This window comes from Carcharodon carcharias, chromosome 6 (genome assembly GCF_017639515.1).
Source record: "Carcharodon carcharias isolate sCarCar2 chromosome 6, sCarCar2.pri, whole genome shotgun sequence".
Classification (NCBI taxonomy): Eukaryota; Metazoa; Chordata; class Chondrichthyes; order Lamniformes; family Lamnidae; genus Carcharodon; species Carcharodon carcharias.
In genome coordinates, this window is record NC_054472.1 from 17,075,520 (window position 1) to 17,092,280 (window position 16,761).

Below are 16,761 nucleotides of genomic sequence, written 5' to 3' on the forward strand. Positions count from 1 at the left end.
GGTGGAAAGATTTGCCCACTAGATAACAGTCTGACAGGCCACAAAGTGAACAGTCCCTATTTTGCCATAACCATCTCTGTATCAGTCCATAGGGTCATAAAAGGATTTGATGGGCTCCTACTTCCACTCGATGTATCACAATGGTTTATTAATGTCACATTCAGAGCTGGAGCTCTGGTTAATGCTCTAAAGGAGAGTCCAAAGTAGGGTTTGAACCACAAAGCTGAAAGCCCTGTTTCACTGGAAATGATGGAAGACACTGTTTACCCGTGTCTACACTTGAGCATGAAGGATACCCATTCAATGTTGATATTATCAATGGCCCTTTAGTAGTATAGGGATGCTGGGACACACTGAGTTCCTGGTGTTCAGCATTGCTAAGGAAACAGAGTTTAAAAATCTCAGACTGCAAAATAGGAACTATGAGTAAAGAAGTAACATTTATTTAATTTTCTGTTGCTGCAGTGATTCTCCATCCCCTCCAGCTGAGGTGGGAGACCTGGTGGGACCAGCTAAACTGCTGGGAACCCACCAGAGAGGTTAAAATGTCCTTGGGATACATCTACAAGATGTACTGCTGCATCCCGCCAAGCCTCCTTTAACAGAATCTTCCATTCCCGCGACCTCTACCACCTGGAAGGACAAGGGCAGCAGACACATGGGAACACCACCACCACCTGTAATTTCCCCTCCAAGCCACACACCATCCTGACTTGGAACTATATCCCATTCCTTCATTGTCGCAGGGTAAAAATCCTGGAACTCCATCCCAGGAATGAGTTAAAAAAAAATAAGGGTGAGGGTCAGGGCACACGCCGGTAATTCTCATTGACTCAGAAAATCTGGATCAATGAATAAAGCAGCTGGGATTTGTGGAGCCAATTCTTTATCATAAAATTCATAGTCACAAGATAATAATGGGTGAGATGGGCCATTTGGTCCATGTTAACAATACAGAAAGACTGCAGCATTCAATTGTTTCTGAAATATTTCCAGGGTCTCTACTGGCCACTGTTTGAATGAAGACAAATGCCCTATCCATCCGATATCTCCCTTTTACTAAATTTAATCTGTGACCATTTGTCCGACTCTCAATTTAGTTTGAAGTAATTTTCTGGATTTATCTTTTCCATACATTAACTATAGTAAAATGCCGCTGTGTTGGGATTATGTTCCCGCGAAATCATGCAAAGGCCAAAATCGTGATCAGCAAACATACTTTACAATGGGATTGAGTTAGATAGGTTCCAGCCATTGCAAAATTATTTACCTGCTGTACATGTGAGCTTTGTTCTTCTAGATGTGAAAACATTTCCAACTCTTTACCTATCTCTCCTCAGTCATCATAAACAAAAACTCCATCACCACAACATGCAATTGGAGCCTTAACTTTACTCAGCATATTATTGTTCTGCAGTGTCAGCCTATTATTTAGCAACTTGGCTTGGAGGAACTTGAAACTTAATCTTTAAGGCTACATATCTGCCAGAAGCATGGCATAAGTAGAAATGTATCATAGAGCTTATTTCAATTGTATTAGTTAGTTAACGTGAAAGTACCTTTCCTTTAGTTTGGTGCATTATTTACCTATTAAGTAATGTTTGTTTAGTTTGTTTGTTACAGTAAAAGTCTTAAATGGTGAAATGGTTGAATTTAAATTCAATTAATAATTCTGGAATATAAATCTAGTCTCACTGATGGTGACCATGGCAACTATCATTGATTATTATAAAAACCCATCAGGATAACTAATGTCCTTTAAGAAACGAAATCTGCCGTCCTTACCTGGTCTGGCCTATATGTGATTCCAGACCCACAGCAATGTAGTTGATTCTTAACTGCCCTCTAAAATGGCCCAGCAAGCCACTTGGTTCAAGGGCAATTAGGGATGGCAACACACGCTGGTCTTGCCAGCGACTCCCACGTCCCATGAAAGAATAAAAAGTCAGCTAATAGAGCAAGATACAATGTATACATCCACAGGTTGATTAAACATTACCTTGCACTGAATTAGGAAAACATAACTTGTTAGCATTAATGATTTTACCTCATTCATACTGTTAACAGCAGGTTATGGGTTACACCATACTTACTTCCATGCCAACAAACTCTACAAACAATCTGGTATTGAGACTTTGACCATCAATTAGCAGGAGGGATATTTAGAAATAAATTCTTACCAACACTTGTAGTAAAATATTTAACAGTGAGCACTATTTCAATAATTAAATGTACCACACCCGCAAAAATGTCATAGATACTGCCTCTCCCTATTAGATTAAAGCTGAACAGAATGCAGCCAGATTGTCAAGCTCCCACATGGCTCCTGGTCCTGCTCCAGATCCGTTTTGGACAGGGTTATGGACAAAAAGGGGGGATGTGGGACTAAGTACGACCACTCTTTCAGAGAACCAGCTCAGGTGCAATGATGTTGAATGGCTTCCTTCTGTGCTTTAAGATTCTATGTTTCTAGGATTCTTATGTATCCTCGGAGTTCAAAAAAGTAGCATAAACATGGTATTAAAATAATAATGTTAACATGTATTTTGCAGATCAGACAGATGTATTTTTTGAGGTTGTAACTAGTAGGGTAGGAAAGGGGGAACCAAGTGGATGCATTTGGATTTTCAAAAAGCATTCGATAAGGCACCATACAAGGGGTGATCTCAGAGGCCAATTCTGTCCTATTATGAATGGCTCTTAATTAATTTTAAGCATTGACCATTCCATGCTTTGAAAGACGTTTCCTCAGATTCATCTCTATGTTTACTCTAGTTTCAAATGCCACAGAAAGCCAAGCTGTTGTGCTTTCTCTAGGGATTGTCAGATCTGACGTATTCCAGGTGTGTCTGGTACCATGGCTACTTCACTAAGATAAACAAAGCAAGATAAGGGGTCTAACACTAGGTTACAACATTAACATTGTTTATTGATGACCTGTTATTTTAAAATGTATGATTTAATTTGAAATAATCTGAACCACAATCATCAGCTTTGGCTGAAATATAAACAGCTCCAACACTAACAATCCAAGCAGTAATTCAGATGTCGTCAGTCATTCCCTGTGAATAGATATATCTAAGCAGTATCATTTCCCATTTTATTCTGGGAAACAAGAGTTAGATTCACTAAGGCTACATTACAAAGCATTTCTTTTTTAAGCAAGCACTAGTAAAATAAATAGAAGCCACCTAATTACATTAGTTATATGTATAATACTCATATATAGCCAACATTTGCCAGCTTAATATAAACTGATTTATTCTCATTTTGCCCCTTGGCCTGAAGGCAGTGACTCATAAGCGCAGCTCAATAGGTATTGGCAGCCCTCAGATATCTTTCCCAAGAGGCTACTCTCTCCATACAAACCTGAACATTGCACATATTCAAATATGCTGGAGGGAATTAGAGCCACACCTGCTATAGTTTCCATATGATATCTGAACATGCATTTCACAGGGGAGGTCATTGAACAGTGTTCAAAAGTGTGAGCCCAAATCAAAATTCTTCTTCCTTACATTTAGGTCAATGAGGCCAGAGCCAGAAAAGATCAACTAACACAAAAAAAAAATCAAACCTGGAATTTGTCAGGTGCCTGCGTGTCCAAATATCATATCATTTACCTAATTACCAATCAGATTAGGAATATGAGGCTTGGTTCATTTAACCAAAATCTCATTGGAAGAATGTTGCATCATTCCTCTTTTTTTTAAACCATAGACTGAATCATAGTCGGTGCTGAATACTCGAACATGATTGCACTAGAGTCTAATGTTGAGACATGCAGGTTTCATTGTCTCATTTGGCTGAGTTTGCAATCTGAACCGCACCTGCGTAGGGAGAGGCTGAGAAAAGATTAGATGTCTCCTCATGCAGGAAAGAAAAGTCAAGGGGTGTGTCACTGAAAGATTGACTCACAGAGCAAATCAGCTTCTTCCAATCTGAGCGGCAATTGGTAGATGACCTGATTAGATTTTGGATTTAAAAAAAATTGATATAGTACACATCTTTCACATTTCAGTTCCACTCTTTCAGTGTGTCAGATGAGGATTATAAAAAGCAATTCACTTTCTTTTGCTTTTTCTATCTTAACAAATTGGTTTCTTCCCAAGGGCAGAAGCTGAGGTTTCATAAGCAGCTCCCAATCTACAAAAGCTTTGCTCAGATTGAGCCTATTTCTAGGTGTCAGCCATATTTCAGTGGTCTAATACTTGCCCCTATTGTTGGTTTAAGCACCAACTGCACAGACCTGAGCACATAATCCAAGTTATCACTCCCGATGCAGTTGGGAGGGAGGGAGCACTGCACTGTTGGAGATATAATCTTTTGGATGAGGTGTTAAACCAAGGTCCTAATTACTCTCAGTTGGGTGTAAAAGATCCCATGGCACTATACAAATTAGAGCAAAGAAGCTTCCCTGATGCCTGTAGAATTGTTGTCTATCAACCAATATCCTTAAAAACATGGGCCTGGACAAAACATCAAGGCACCTCACAGGGGCATTATAAAAATGGTGACATTGGGCAATGAGGTATTATGTCTGATAACCAAAAGCTTGGTAAAAGAGGTAGATTTTAAGGAGTGTCTTAAAGGAGGAAAGTGAAGTTGAGCCAGATAGGTGTAGGGGTGGAATTCCAGATCTTAGGGTCCAGACAACTGAAGGCATGGCCACCATACATGGAACAATTAAAACTGGGAATGATCAAGAAAGTGGTTCAATTAGAGGACTGCAAATATCTTGAAGGGTTGCGGGGCTGGAGATTACTAAGCTAGGGGGCCGCGAGGTAATGGAGGAATTTGAAAACAGTGTTGCAAATTTTAAATTTAGGACATTTCTTGACTGAGAGCCAATGTAGGTCAACGAACACAATGGTGTTAGGATAATGGGGCTTGGTGCTAGTTAGGAAACAGCAAAGAGTTTTATATAACCTCATGTTTATGGAGGGTATAGTGTGGGAGAGCAGCCAAACAGAAGTCTTAAAGTAGCAATAGCATGAAGAAGCCTTTCAACAGATGTGATGTAGGGGCAAAGCTGTGTGATGATATGGAGATAGAAATAGGTACTCTTAGTGACAGCACAAACGTGTGGTTGAAAGCTCATCTCAGGGTCAAATAGAGTTTCAAATGGAGACGGTTGCTGGGGAGAGGGATGGAGTTGGTAGCTGGGGAATGAAATTGGGGGAAATTTCCGCTAATCTAGTACTGGATGTCAGACAAGCAGCCTGATAATTTAGCAACAGTAGAGCTGAGAGAGGTGGTGGTAAAATAGTGCTGTGAGTAGTCAGCGCACAAGTGAAAACTAACAATAATGTCCTGGAGGACTAGCCTCATTCATTATGGCATTTCTATGGCTTGCAGTAGCCAGCTTTGTATAGTTATGGTTCAAACACATCCTGTAAAATCGGAAGTTGGAAACTCTTACCTTAATTTTAGTTGGCATTCTCCTACATGATACAGTTGCCATAATTATACTATCTTCACAGGTAACTTTGCAAAAAATTGAGAAAAATTGGGGGTGGGGTGCATCATCAAACTAATTCAAATGAAGAGTTAAAGAGGATGTTATGGACTGTGAAAACAAAGTTTGTGAATACTATCTAGATCTGGACAGTTAATTACAATTTTATACCTCACTTGGCACATTCAGTATTGTTTGTTATATAGCTGAGACAATGAGGCAGTTTACAAATGATCTCCCATTCAAATAAAAGAGACACAGAAACCATGGTATTAAGTTTTATTTTGCACAAGCATTGGTTTACCAGTGTAAACAAATAAAAAGCTCAATTGGAAATGCACATAAAGCGAGAATTAACTTTCCTATGTTCTGCATAAAAAACACAGCATATAGTCCATTAAATCATATTTTATAAATATTTGAACTGCAGAATATATTTCAAATTGAAAAAGTAAATCACTTGTTTCTATATTTAGAACGGCACAAGATTTACCAAAACAAAAACAGAATTACCTGGAAAAACTCAGTAGGTCTGGCAGCATCGGCAGAGAAGAACAAAGTTGACTTTTCTGTTGAAGGATCATGAGGACTCGAAACGTCAACTTTGTTCCTCTCCGCCGATGCTGCCAGACCTGCTGAGTTTTTCCAGGTAATTCTGTTTTTGTTTTGGATTTCCAGCATCCGCAGTTTTTTGTTTTTATCACAAGATTTACCAAGCCATTTTGAAAAAATTAAACTTTCCAATCATCTATCCTTTAAGCTCACTGAATATGGCTGTCAATTTGTGTTGCATTTCAGGAAATTCAGTGCCATTGACCAGCATCCTTCAAAAATTCTTCCCTAGTTATAGTGGCTGGAAATCTTGCGAAAGTGATTAACAGACTTACTGTAGGGCCAGGCACCATAATGGCAATGACACCATAAGACATCTTTAACAATGGGAGAAAAAACTGAATACATAATATTAAATATTAATAATGAGTCTTGATTATTCAAAACAATTTGGAACAACGTATTCTCTATATGTTTTAAAGGTGCACCAAGGAAAAAGATGTCAGTGATTTGGAAAGACATGCTTTTACTTTGGAAACATCATTAAAGCACTAGGGCAAGTGCAACATAGTCAAAGGCAGAGTAAAGAAGTCCCCCTATGTTTTCTGAATAATATACTTTAATTTCAATTTCAAAAGGTGATTTTCCATTAGAATTTTTATACATTCCAATCATCTATCCTTCAAACTCTCTGAATGTAGCTGTCAATTTGTGCTGCATTTTAGGAAATTCAGTGCCATTGACCAGCATCCTTAAAAAATGGAGTGTAAACTCATTAAATTAATTTGATTTAGGATAAAGTCAGCCATCCTCTCAGCTTGGGCTTAATGTGAACTCAACTCTCCCCCCCAATAACAATGCTCCTAAACATTGTTTCCTGCAATCTTTATTGCATTTATTTTTTGATTGAACATGTTTTCCAATACATTACTACATTAAAAATGAAGGAAATTTAAATTTTGGGGAAAATATATTCAACAGACATCTACTGTTTAGGGTCAACACCACTATCTAGAAATGCCAATCATAAAATATTTGTTGCTAAATTCTGATAGGTACTTTTCATGAATATTTCCCAATGTTTGTTTAGTTTCATATTCCCTCTATTTATACATGCATAATACTGACACTATGTGCTGCTCATTCATTAATTCATAGATAAAATATAAACTCTCTCGTTTGGTCATATATCAAGGATATGTATTACTTTAAATTGCTAGATTAAGATAAGTGAGCATAGGTTCAAACTGGCAAAAGGTAAATTTAGGACAGCTGTCAGAATATTCTTCCTCACATCAAGTGTAATCAATTTGTGGAATGGACTTCCAGATAGAGTGGTGGACAAGGAAACCCAGGAGCTGTTCAAGAAAAAATTAGGCACTACAATATGGGGAGCTGTAGGGTCTTCCTGAATGGATGAAGCAAGGGGCTGAATTTTTGGGCGATGCTGAGGCAGGACTGGAGAGCAGGTTGCCGGCAACTTCCTACTACCGGCCAACATGGCAGTCTGCCACCATGGTCCTGCCTCTGAGCTATTGCGAAGGAGGCTGCACCGTGAGGGGTAAGGCCACCTGCCTGCCAGCAGGTAGCCAATTAAACTGCCCACTGAGAGCCCTGAACAGCAACTTTTTGGAATTTCCTAGACAGTATCTGTGCCCTTTGCTAAGGTTGAAACCTGGCCAATGAATTAAGGGGCCTGCCCAGCAGCCACCAATGCCTCACTGAATTTAAACCTACCGTAGCCCTGTGATTGCCAGAGGGTCACAGCTGTATGCATGCATACATTCACAGCTGCATGCTGGGGAAGGCTTTCCCTTCCACAATTACAATCTGTCAGCTGTGGCCACTTATTATTTTTAAACTAGAGGGCACCTCCATCTGTTAGTTATCTCGGGGAATTTCATACCATTATGGTCAATGTTTATGGTGTATTTTACATGGTGCCGAATGCTTTAGTTGGGTTATTGGTCTCCATGGAAACCGTACTTTATAATGGAAATGGGATGCACACTCCTGAGTTGTTGCACATACACTTGCATTCATGTTGTGATCCAGACATGTTCTCTATTTCTTTCAAAAGTGCACCAAGGAAAGAGATGTCAGTGATTTGGAAAGACATGCTTTCACTTTGGAAACATCATTAAAGCACTAGACATTCCTAGAGCAAAAACAACAGAGTCAATGGCAGAGGAAAGAACTCCCTCTACTTTGACCGAATAACATACTTTAATCTCAATTTCAAAAGGCTATTCCCCATTAGAATTTTTAACATTCCAATCAAAGAGCAGTTGAAGAATGCTTACCCACACCAGCAGCACCCACCTCTGATGATGGGGCTGCTGATCTTCAAGTGCTGGCCTCCTACTGGCCCTCTGGCCTTGGGAGCCCGCCCACCATCTTTATTTGAATGGAGCCCCCGAAAGGTGGCCACTTAATTTGCCCCTTCTCCAAAATCTCCCTCTGGGTCACGCCACCAACATTTGTCACATTATCAGGACCCGGGAACAAAAATTCTACTTAAGATGCGTCAAATGGCCTTCCTCATTTAATAATCTTGCAAGTGGTTGTCAACCAATAAACTCTGGGGGCACCAACTGCTTTAATACAAAGTGCTATTCAAATTTCTATGCTTTCCCTTTCTTCATTTTTGCAACCTTCTCTTTCCTTTTTTTGATATGTTTAGGTACTTTGTTTTTTCGTTTTTCTCGCTGGGCTTCTTTAACTATTCTTTTCCTGTCCTATAAAAAGAAATAACATTGTTCAGGTATGTATAATTAACATAGAATAATCAATACTAATTTTACTTATTTCCATTTATTCCCTTCTAGGCAACTTAATCATTTTATTATATTAACTCGTTGAACAGCACAAATAATGAAACTGATCATTTCATCTATTCAAGTTATATTTTGAGGAATACAGGTTTACTGCCAAAAAAATATTTTACTAGTTATAAAAGCTAACACTCCACCACGTCCAGTATTCATCACAACCAAGTAAACCTCTGTGTCATATATTGCTGGTGATTGGGGGCCTAGCTTCAAAACTTCTGAACAGATGTAAAGGGAAAGAATCAGGCCCATCTAGCCCACCCCAACCAGTCAATGGTGCAATCTCACACACCACCCACTCATTCCTAGCAACATCAACAAACTCAAACCCGCACCCCCTCCACCAACCTTGAAATTGAGGGCACAAAACCACTTTTTTCTTGATGGATAAGGAGAAAATTGGGTAGAATTCAGTTGTTTTAAGTCACTTTTTAGTGTTCGCTTTGAATATCCCTCTAATGCTGTCTGGTCTCCATCACTGCAGTTCTTGCTCAGCCCTGGTTAAATTATACCCTGCCTCTAACACTTGGATTGAAGTCTAGATTTCTTCTTTACTCCCCACGGTTATCAATTAGTATTAATGATAAATAATAAATAGCCGAGTAATGAATTGTTCAAGATTCCTAAATACTAGTTAGCACAACTTTACTTTGCATTGTTACACTGAAAAGTGCACAACAGCACTACAATTTAATTTGCTGCATTTACCAAAATAATCAAGCACAGCAAAATTAATCATCAGTTGAAAACTTTAATGTTAAATCACTGACTGCATCTTAAATGCTAGGACACCAATAAACCTACCAAGCACCCCGTCAATGAATGATTTGTAAAGGAATCTGACTATCAAATGAAAACTAACCTTTTTGTTCGTTTTGTCTTCCTGCTCATGTTCTTTCGTATGGATCCTTTCTCCTTCTTCTTCAGAACCAAGCTCTGAGTCAGAGCTATCGTTATCAGAATTAGATTTTGCTCCAGTTTCTTCTGAATTCTCAAGAAGAGCAGGTACCTGGTATAAATAAATAAAAATGAATTAACATTTTGGATTAATAGAAAATAATCTGCCATTCAGAATCTGTATGATAAATTAACAGCATAGGCCCCAATTTATTGAAATTCATTATTGATTCAGTTGAGTATACAATAATTATCCATTTTTTTGATGAGTTTTTTTTTTAAACAACAGGGTAAGGGGTAAGTAGCTTAAAAAGCCCAAATATCATGTCTCTAGAAACAGATTCGATTAGTTCAAATCCACTGGTACTTATTTAATGACTTTTCTGTTGTTAGTCCTTCCCCAAAAGGAACATTTTACCCAGATTAACTTTGTCAATCTCTTTCATAACCTTGGCAACTTGATCTTCCTGTTTTTAGATAAAATAAGCCCAACTTCCTTAACCTTCCCTTGTGATTTAAACGAGATCCTGGGGTTGTCTCAAAGAACTGCTGGAGGTACAAGATTCTTTACTTCTGAATATATTTGGCATAATGAGCATAGATCTTACCTGTTGTACACCAGTCAAATCTTTCTTCATTCCTGTCACTATCTGGTACAGAATCTAAGCAAAAGCAAAAGTTCAGTTTCTGGTGGTTTTAAATATATTAATGTAAAACATTTGTAAATATTCTGCTTTTATGACGGTATATGATAAAATAAACAATGGATATAAACATATACATAAAGCACTTTTTCATATGCAGTATTTTCTGAACAAACCTTTTTAATCTATTAAGAACGCCAAACTTCTCAAAGAATAGATGCACCTGGCATTTATAAACAAACGTATTTTATAACACCAATAAATTTAAAATGTTTATAATCAGCCGTTAAGGAAAAATTTGCACAATACACGATTAGTTTGGATCATTTTGAGAATAACTCGAAAGCCACAAAGGCTGTTTCAATGGGACATGGAAATTTTACACTGTTGCATTTTGTTAGGTCGGAGTGGAGGAAATTTCACTCTTCAGCTGATACTCTAATTCTGCTTGATGTTGACAGGGGGGTTCTGAAGTAGGAAGGTGTCCTATACAAAGCATCACGATCCATCAATTAGACTATATATAAGAAAATAAACATTTTTTAAAAAACCTATATTTAAAAGGTTCCTTTTGCCACATATTGAATGGTTTACTGATGGCTACTGTACCATTGTTTCTAAGGTCGGGTGTAAAATCATAATTTTCTTCGTTGAATTTCTCGCACTTAATCGATTAATCTCTATAACTCAATGCTGAGACACACAATGGCCCAATTTTCCTCTCAGTGGCAAAGGAAGAGCAACTACCGTTCACCTCAAGTACAGACTTTTTGCGGGCTTCTCAGCAGCAACTTCTATTAATCCAGCACCTGATTCAATGTAACATACTCTACTGGGAATCTGTGGCACCTCATCAGAAAAAGCAAGGTGTTTGATTGTGCTCAGATGCCACAGATTTTCAGTAGAGTGTGTTTCATTGAATCAGGTGCTGGATTAATAGAAGTTGTTGCTGAGAAGCCCGTAATCCTCATTGAGATACAGGCTGCAGGTCAGGAAATAAAAAAGGAAATATATAGTAAATTTATATTTAAATTATTGTACAGGGCCTGAAACAAAAGATTGGGACATGTAGATGGGATTAAGGGTGAGAGATAAGAGAAAAGCACAATTTTAAAAAAAAAGCTGCAACATTAGTTTTCTTCTGAGGGAATGAGACTCCATATTTGTAAATATTTACCAGTGCCACACAGGTTGTTCGGCAGTATTTATTGCTCACTGCTCTGTGAAAAATGTAATTACTCCTGAATATACAAGCTCTATTTTTTAATCCACCTTTCGTGTGGAATTAGTGGGTTAGTAACACAAGTTCATGCAATTGCAGTGACTTCAATGCCAAGTCTTTTGGCAAGTAGTGTAACAGTGCTCCTGTGGAGGAGCAGGGTATTTCTAACAGCAACTTCTTGATATCTGCATTTAATTAATTGGCAGATAACCTCGCTGTTATTATTACAGCAAAAGCCGGGCCAATGCAATGACACCCACAACCGAGCAAAGAAAAACTTTCAGTGGTCAACTGGAAGAGTAAAAAGTGACAATTTGTTAGAACAGTTTCTTGAGGTTAGGAACTTGGCTAACTCATTTAAAAAAAGGGAAGATTTTCATTAGTGAACAAGGACAAGCCCAATTTCTTTCCCTGGAGCATTATTTTAATTTGCAGCAAAACATTGGAATATTTTCATACAAAACTCAATCTTTTGTCCCTAAAGCAGATTGCATGGACAGCCACTTACATTGTCTTCCTGCTTATCTGTAGTCACGTCTTCTTTCTTCAGCTTCATCATTATTTCGACATCTCGTTCATAATGTTCTACTTCATTCAGCGTCCTAGGAATGTAGGCATTTTTGAACACCTACACAGAGATTGATAAATGCATTTAAAAATGCATTTAAGAATAACTTTAATCACTGATTAGAATGGACAGGAATTATCCAATATAATTCAATATCAAATTAACACTTTTTTGGTGTCAAGGTACATTCTTCTACTTCTCCTCATTCCACTACTCAAGACTGTAATTGTTAGACAGAATACTTAATCTAGAAAACAAAATGAGGATTATATTCAATTTTTTTTTAGAGCATGTTCATTTTATTGATTATATATGCAACATCTTCTGAATTTTATTTTATACAAAATAATTAATTACAGTGCAGTTTAGTCAGCAGATAGTACTTTCAGCTCGGAGTCAGAAAGTTGCAGGTTCAAGGCTCACTTCAGGTCTTGAGCACAAAGGTACAGTATTGTTGACTGCTGCAATATTAGATGCCAAGTCTTTCAATAAGATGTTAAACTAAGGCATCACTTCAAAGGTAAAAGTTCCCAAGCACAGTAAAAAAAAAAGGGAGTTTCCTACTGTTCTGATCAACACCATGAGAAATTGGTATTTTGCATCAATTGCAGTTCATGAGATCTTGCTGCGTGCAAACTGACTGCTATTTATTTTATTTATTCTTTTATGGGATGTGGGCATCTCTGGCAAGGCCGACATTTGTTGCTCAATCCTAGGCCCTTGAACTGAGTGGCTTGCTAGGCATCTCAGAGCGCAGTTAAGAGTCAACCACATTGCTGAAAGTCTGGAGTCACATGTAGGCCCAACCAAGTAAAGACGGCAGATTTCCTTCCCAAAAGGATATTAGTGAACCAGATAGGTTTTTTTTTTACAACAATTAACAACAGTTTCATGGTCATTATTACTGATACTAGCATAGACTAGATTATTATTAATTGAATTTGAATTCCATCAGCTGCTGTGGTAGGATTTGAACTCATGACCTCAGGGCATTGCCGGGTCTCTGGATTACTAGCCCACTAGTACCATTACATCACCGTCTACCCCATTATGTGATAACAGTTGCTTCACTTCAACATTAATTCACTGAACATGAAGTTCTTTGAGATTTCCTGGGATGAAGATCTGAACTGTCTGAGGCGCAGAGGAATATGATTATTTCCTCCAAGAACTCTTGCTCCACTTCGTTCAAAATGCTAGAGCTGTTATAGGATTCAGGTGGCACTTAACTATAACTGCAGTATTGGTGCATTGCGCTGCAATTGTAGGGTGAATGCACCCTAAAACAGAAATAAGGGTTACTAGAATTTTTCAACTGAAATCTATTAGCTGTTAAACACAATGACTATTTTTGCACCGAAGTATACCCTTACTTGTGTTAAATCAACTTATCCAGATATTCATTTTAACAGCACAGTAATGTGCATTTGTCCAATTTATTCTGCATTTTGGTGTCATGATGTGCCCAAGAGGAAACTATAGTGGCACTGGAAGTACATTAGAAAATCTGAGCAAGAAAAAGACAAAATATAGGCAACAACATTCCAATAGAAGATACACACCTCTTCATCTACTTTGTCCTGGTTGGATCGTTCTTCTTCTGTTCTTTCTGCAGCTATTTCCATTGCCTAATTAACAGAAGTTCAACAGTGATGTGGTTAACAATTGTGTGCACAATCAATAAGGGATCTTTTTACTGGTCAACTATTTATGCAGTAAGATTTCATTTTTAATCTTGGAAAACTTGGAATAAAGATTTTTTTACAACACATCCTTCTGTTCAATAAAGTTATTCAAGGCTGGAAGGATTTTGCACCAAGAATTATTCAAAAGTCCAAAATTTGTAATCAGTTATACTTCTTTGAAAAGATGAAGAGAAAAAAGTCAGTAGTCACAAGAGATGACAAATAATTCAAAGATACAACACAGTGAAATGTATTAAATAGCGAGGAGGGCATAGAAGGACTGGTCAAATAGGCATTCAAGTGGGGGATGAAATTTAATGCAGAGAAGTGTGAAGTGATGCATTCTGAAAGGCAAAATGGCTATTAAAGGGATAGAGCAACAGAAAGTCAAGGTGGCAGAACAAAGTGCAATGTTGAAAAAGTACAGTGGATTCTTGGCTCTATAAATAGAGGCATAATGTACAAAAGCAAAGAAGTTTTGTTAAATCACAGTTAATCACTTTAGTAATCAATAGTTACATTAGTGTATCCAATTCTGGGTGTCACACTTTAGAAAGGACATCAAGGGCCTTGGAGAGGATGCAGAGAAGATTTATTAGAACGGTACTAGGCATGAGGGATTTCAGATATCTAGAGCAATTAGAGAAGTTGAGATTTTTCTCTTTAGAGAGCAGAGTAGGTTATGGGGAAATTTAATGCAGATGTTCAAAATTGAGGGGTTTTGATAGGGTAGCTAGGAGATAAACTACTTCCACTGGTAGGAGGGTCAGTAATGAGACACAAATTTAAAATAATTGGCAAAAATACCAGAGAGGAGATAAGAAATTTTTCTCAGTGAGTTATGATGATCTGGTATGCATTGTCTAAAAGGATGAAGGATGGTGGAATATTGACTTTCAAAAGGGAAATGGATCACTTAGAAACAAGGATTTACAGGGTTATGGGCAAATATGAAAATAGTGGAACTAATTGGAAAGCTTTTTCAGAGAGCATGATGCTCCAGATGATGCCTCCTTCTGTGCTACATGATTCTAACCCTAGATGCAAAATGACACAAATTTTAAGTACTTTCTCCTTGCAGTGTTCCATGTACATATTAACTTTTCTGCTATCAATATTTGATAGGATTCAAGTAGCCGCTGGGCTCAATACCTCTATAGGTATTGACACTTTAGGTTATGACACTTTAGACACTGTTGCATTATTTGCGTTTAGTGCATAAAGAGGTCATTACTCAATGGGCAACAATCAGTACTGAAGTTATCACTGCCTCTGTTTCACTGTCCGTTACTGTAATTTTAGGCATGTAATTTTGAAATTCCCACAAATCTCTAAGTATTAAAATACTTTAAATCAACTTAAACTTTATTTTATTGATCATGGCATTCAAAGGGAAATTACTGAGGAATAAATGTTCAAGCTCAGAATGTAAATTAATGTATTCAGATTGCAATGTAAAAATTCAATATGTGGCAAATTATGTGGTTAGGTCTCCATTCCTTTTACAACATTAGAAAACAGTTCAATATACAAATAAATGGCACTGTGATTTGTACTTCAAAGGTTCAAATTTGGCTACAAGAGTCATTTGAGCACAAGTAAATTGAAGGGTAAATTTATCCACCGGTATTTTGTTAATATCAAGCTTCACATTCTATGTTGTAACAAGTAAAAATTTTAATTCATCGCAGTGACTGTGTTATTTGGCCTATTTAAAAAACCTAAAACTAGGCTTCTCAATAAAACATTCCAGGCCCTTTAATAAAATAAACTAAGAACAGCATCATTTTGTCTTTCACTCCCATATATGGTTATGAGAAAGATGTTGATATCCCAAAACGGTTTTCCCTTTTTTGACACCTTATCTGATGCTACTGATACAGCTGGGGTATTATATGCATGATATAGGGCCAGTCTTCAGCTCAGATTTAAATTGATGGAAAAAAAAAACAAGGTCAAGTTTTTTGGGAAAGACTGGTCATTCAAATGAAGATATTTAGGTTATTTAAAGACACAAAAGAAAATTCATTGGATACATGGATGTTTCAAATGGGAAGTCAGATCCAGTGTAGTCCTTTGGTGAAGTAGAGTTAGAAGGCAGGGGATAATTGGAATATGGCACACAGAGATAATTTGGTCACCATTTTACAGTTGTTCATTTGGTCTTGTTTTTATATTTTGATTTTATACTAGTTATAATTTAGAAAAATGTACAGCAATTTTGGAGGGAGAGAATTGGAGCTGGCTGGAAAATAAGGATTTCTCTGATACATACTAAATTGAGAGGAGGTGAGAAACAGAAGAAACATGCTACAACACTACCACAGGCAGGAGGATGTATGATAAGCCTATGTTGGCAATTTCAATCCTCTATATATAGATAAGAATTCAATATGGGAAAATGTGGCAGGATGTGTGCAGACATAAGGTTATATACAAACATATACACAGTGGTTTTGAACATTTGGTGAGTCATTTCTAGAGAAGCAATGAATAGGTGATCTCATTGAAACACACAAGATACGGAAGGGGTGTGAAAACAGAGATGGTTTCCGCTGGTCAGGGTACCTAAAATACAAGGGCTCAGTCTCAGGATGAGAGGCCAATCATTTAGGACCGAGATAAGGAAAAATGACTTCATTCAAAGGGTTGTGAATCTTTGGAATTCTCTAATCCAGGAGGATGTGGAAGCATTTAAGGCTGGGATAGACAGATTTTTAGTCTTTCAGAGAATCAAGGGACATATGGAGCAGGCAAGAAAAGATCAGTCATGATCGTATTGAATGGTGAAGTAGGCTTGTCAGGCCATATGGTCTACTGCTCCTTCCATTCCTTGTGTTCCTTTGAAATTAATCCACACACTGAAATATGTTATAACCACAAAACAACACAAATATAAATTAA

General features: G+C 37.5%; 1 protein-coding gene across 1 annotated transcript in view; it reads right to left on the bottom strand.

Moving 5' to 3' along the window:
* Window positions 1–6,109: 6,109 nt before the first annotated feature.
* riok1 (RIO kinase 1 (yeast)) overlaps window positions 6,110–16,761 on the bottom strand; it is a 33,568-nt gene continuing 22,916 nt past the window's right edge. The window contains exons 13-17 of the mRNA XM_041190496.1: window positions 13,735–13,800; window positions 12,113–12,232; window positions 10,347–10,400; window positions 9,704–9,850; window positions 6,110–8,748 (exon numbers count right to left, since the gene is read on the bottom strand). Coding sequence (XP_041046430.1) covers window positions 8,635–8,748; window positions 9,704–9,850; window positions 10,347–10,400; window positions 12,113–12,232; window positions 13,735–13,800 — 501 coding nt within the window. The 3' untranslated portion in view covers window positions 6,110–8,634. The remainder of the gene's footprint in view (window positions 8,749–9,703; window positions 9,851–10,346; window positions 10,401–12,112; window positions 12,233–13,734; window positions 13,801–16,761) is intronic.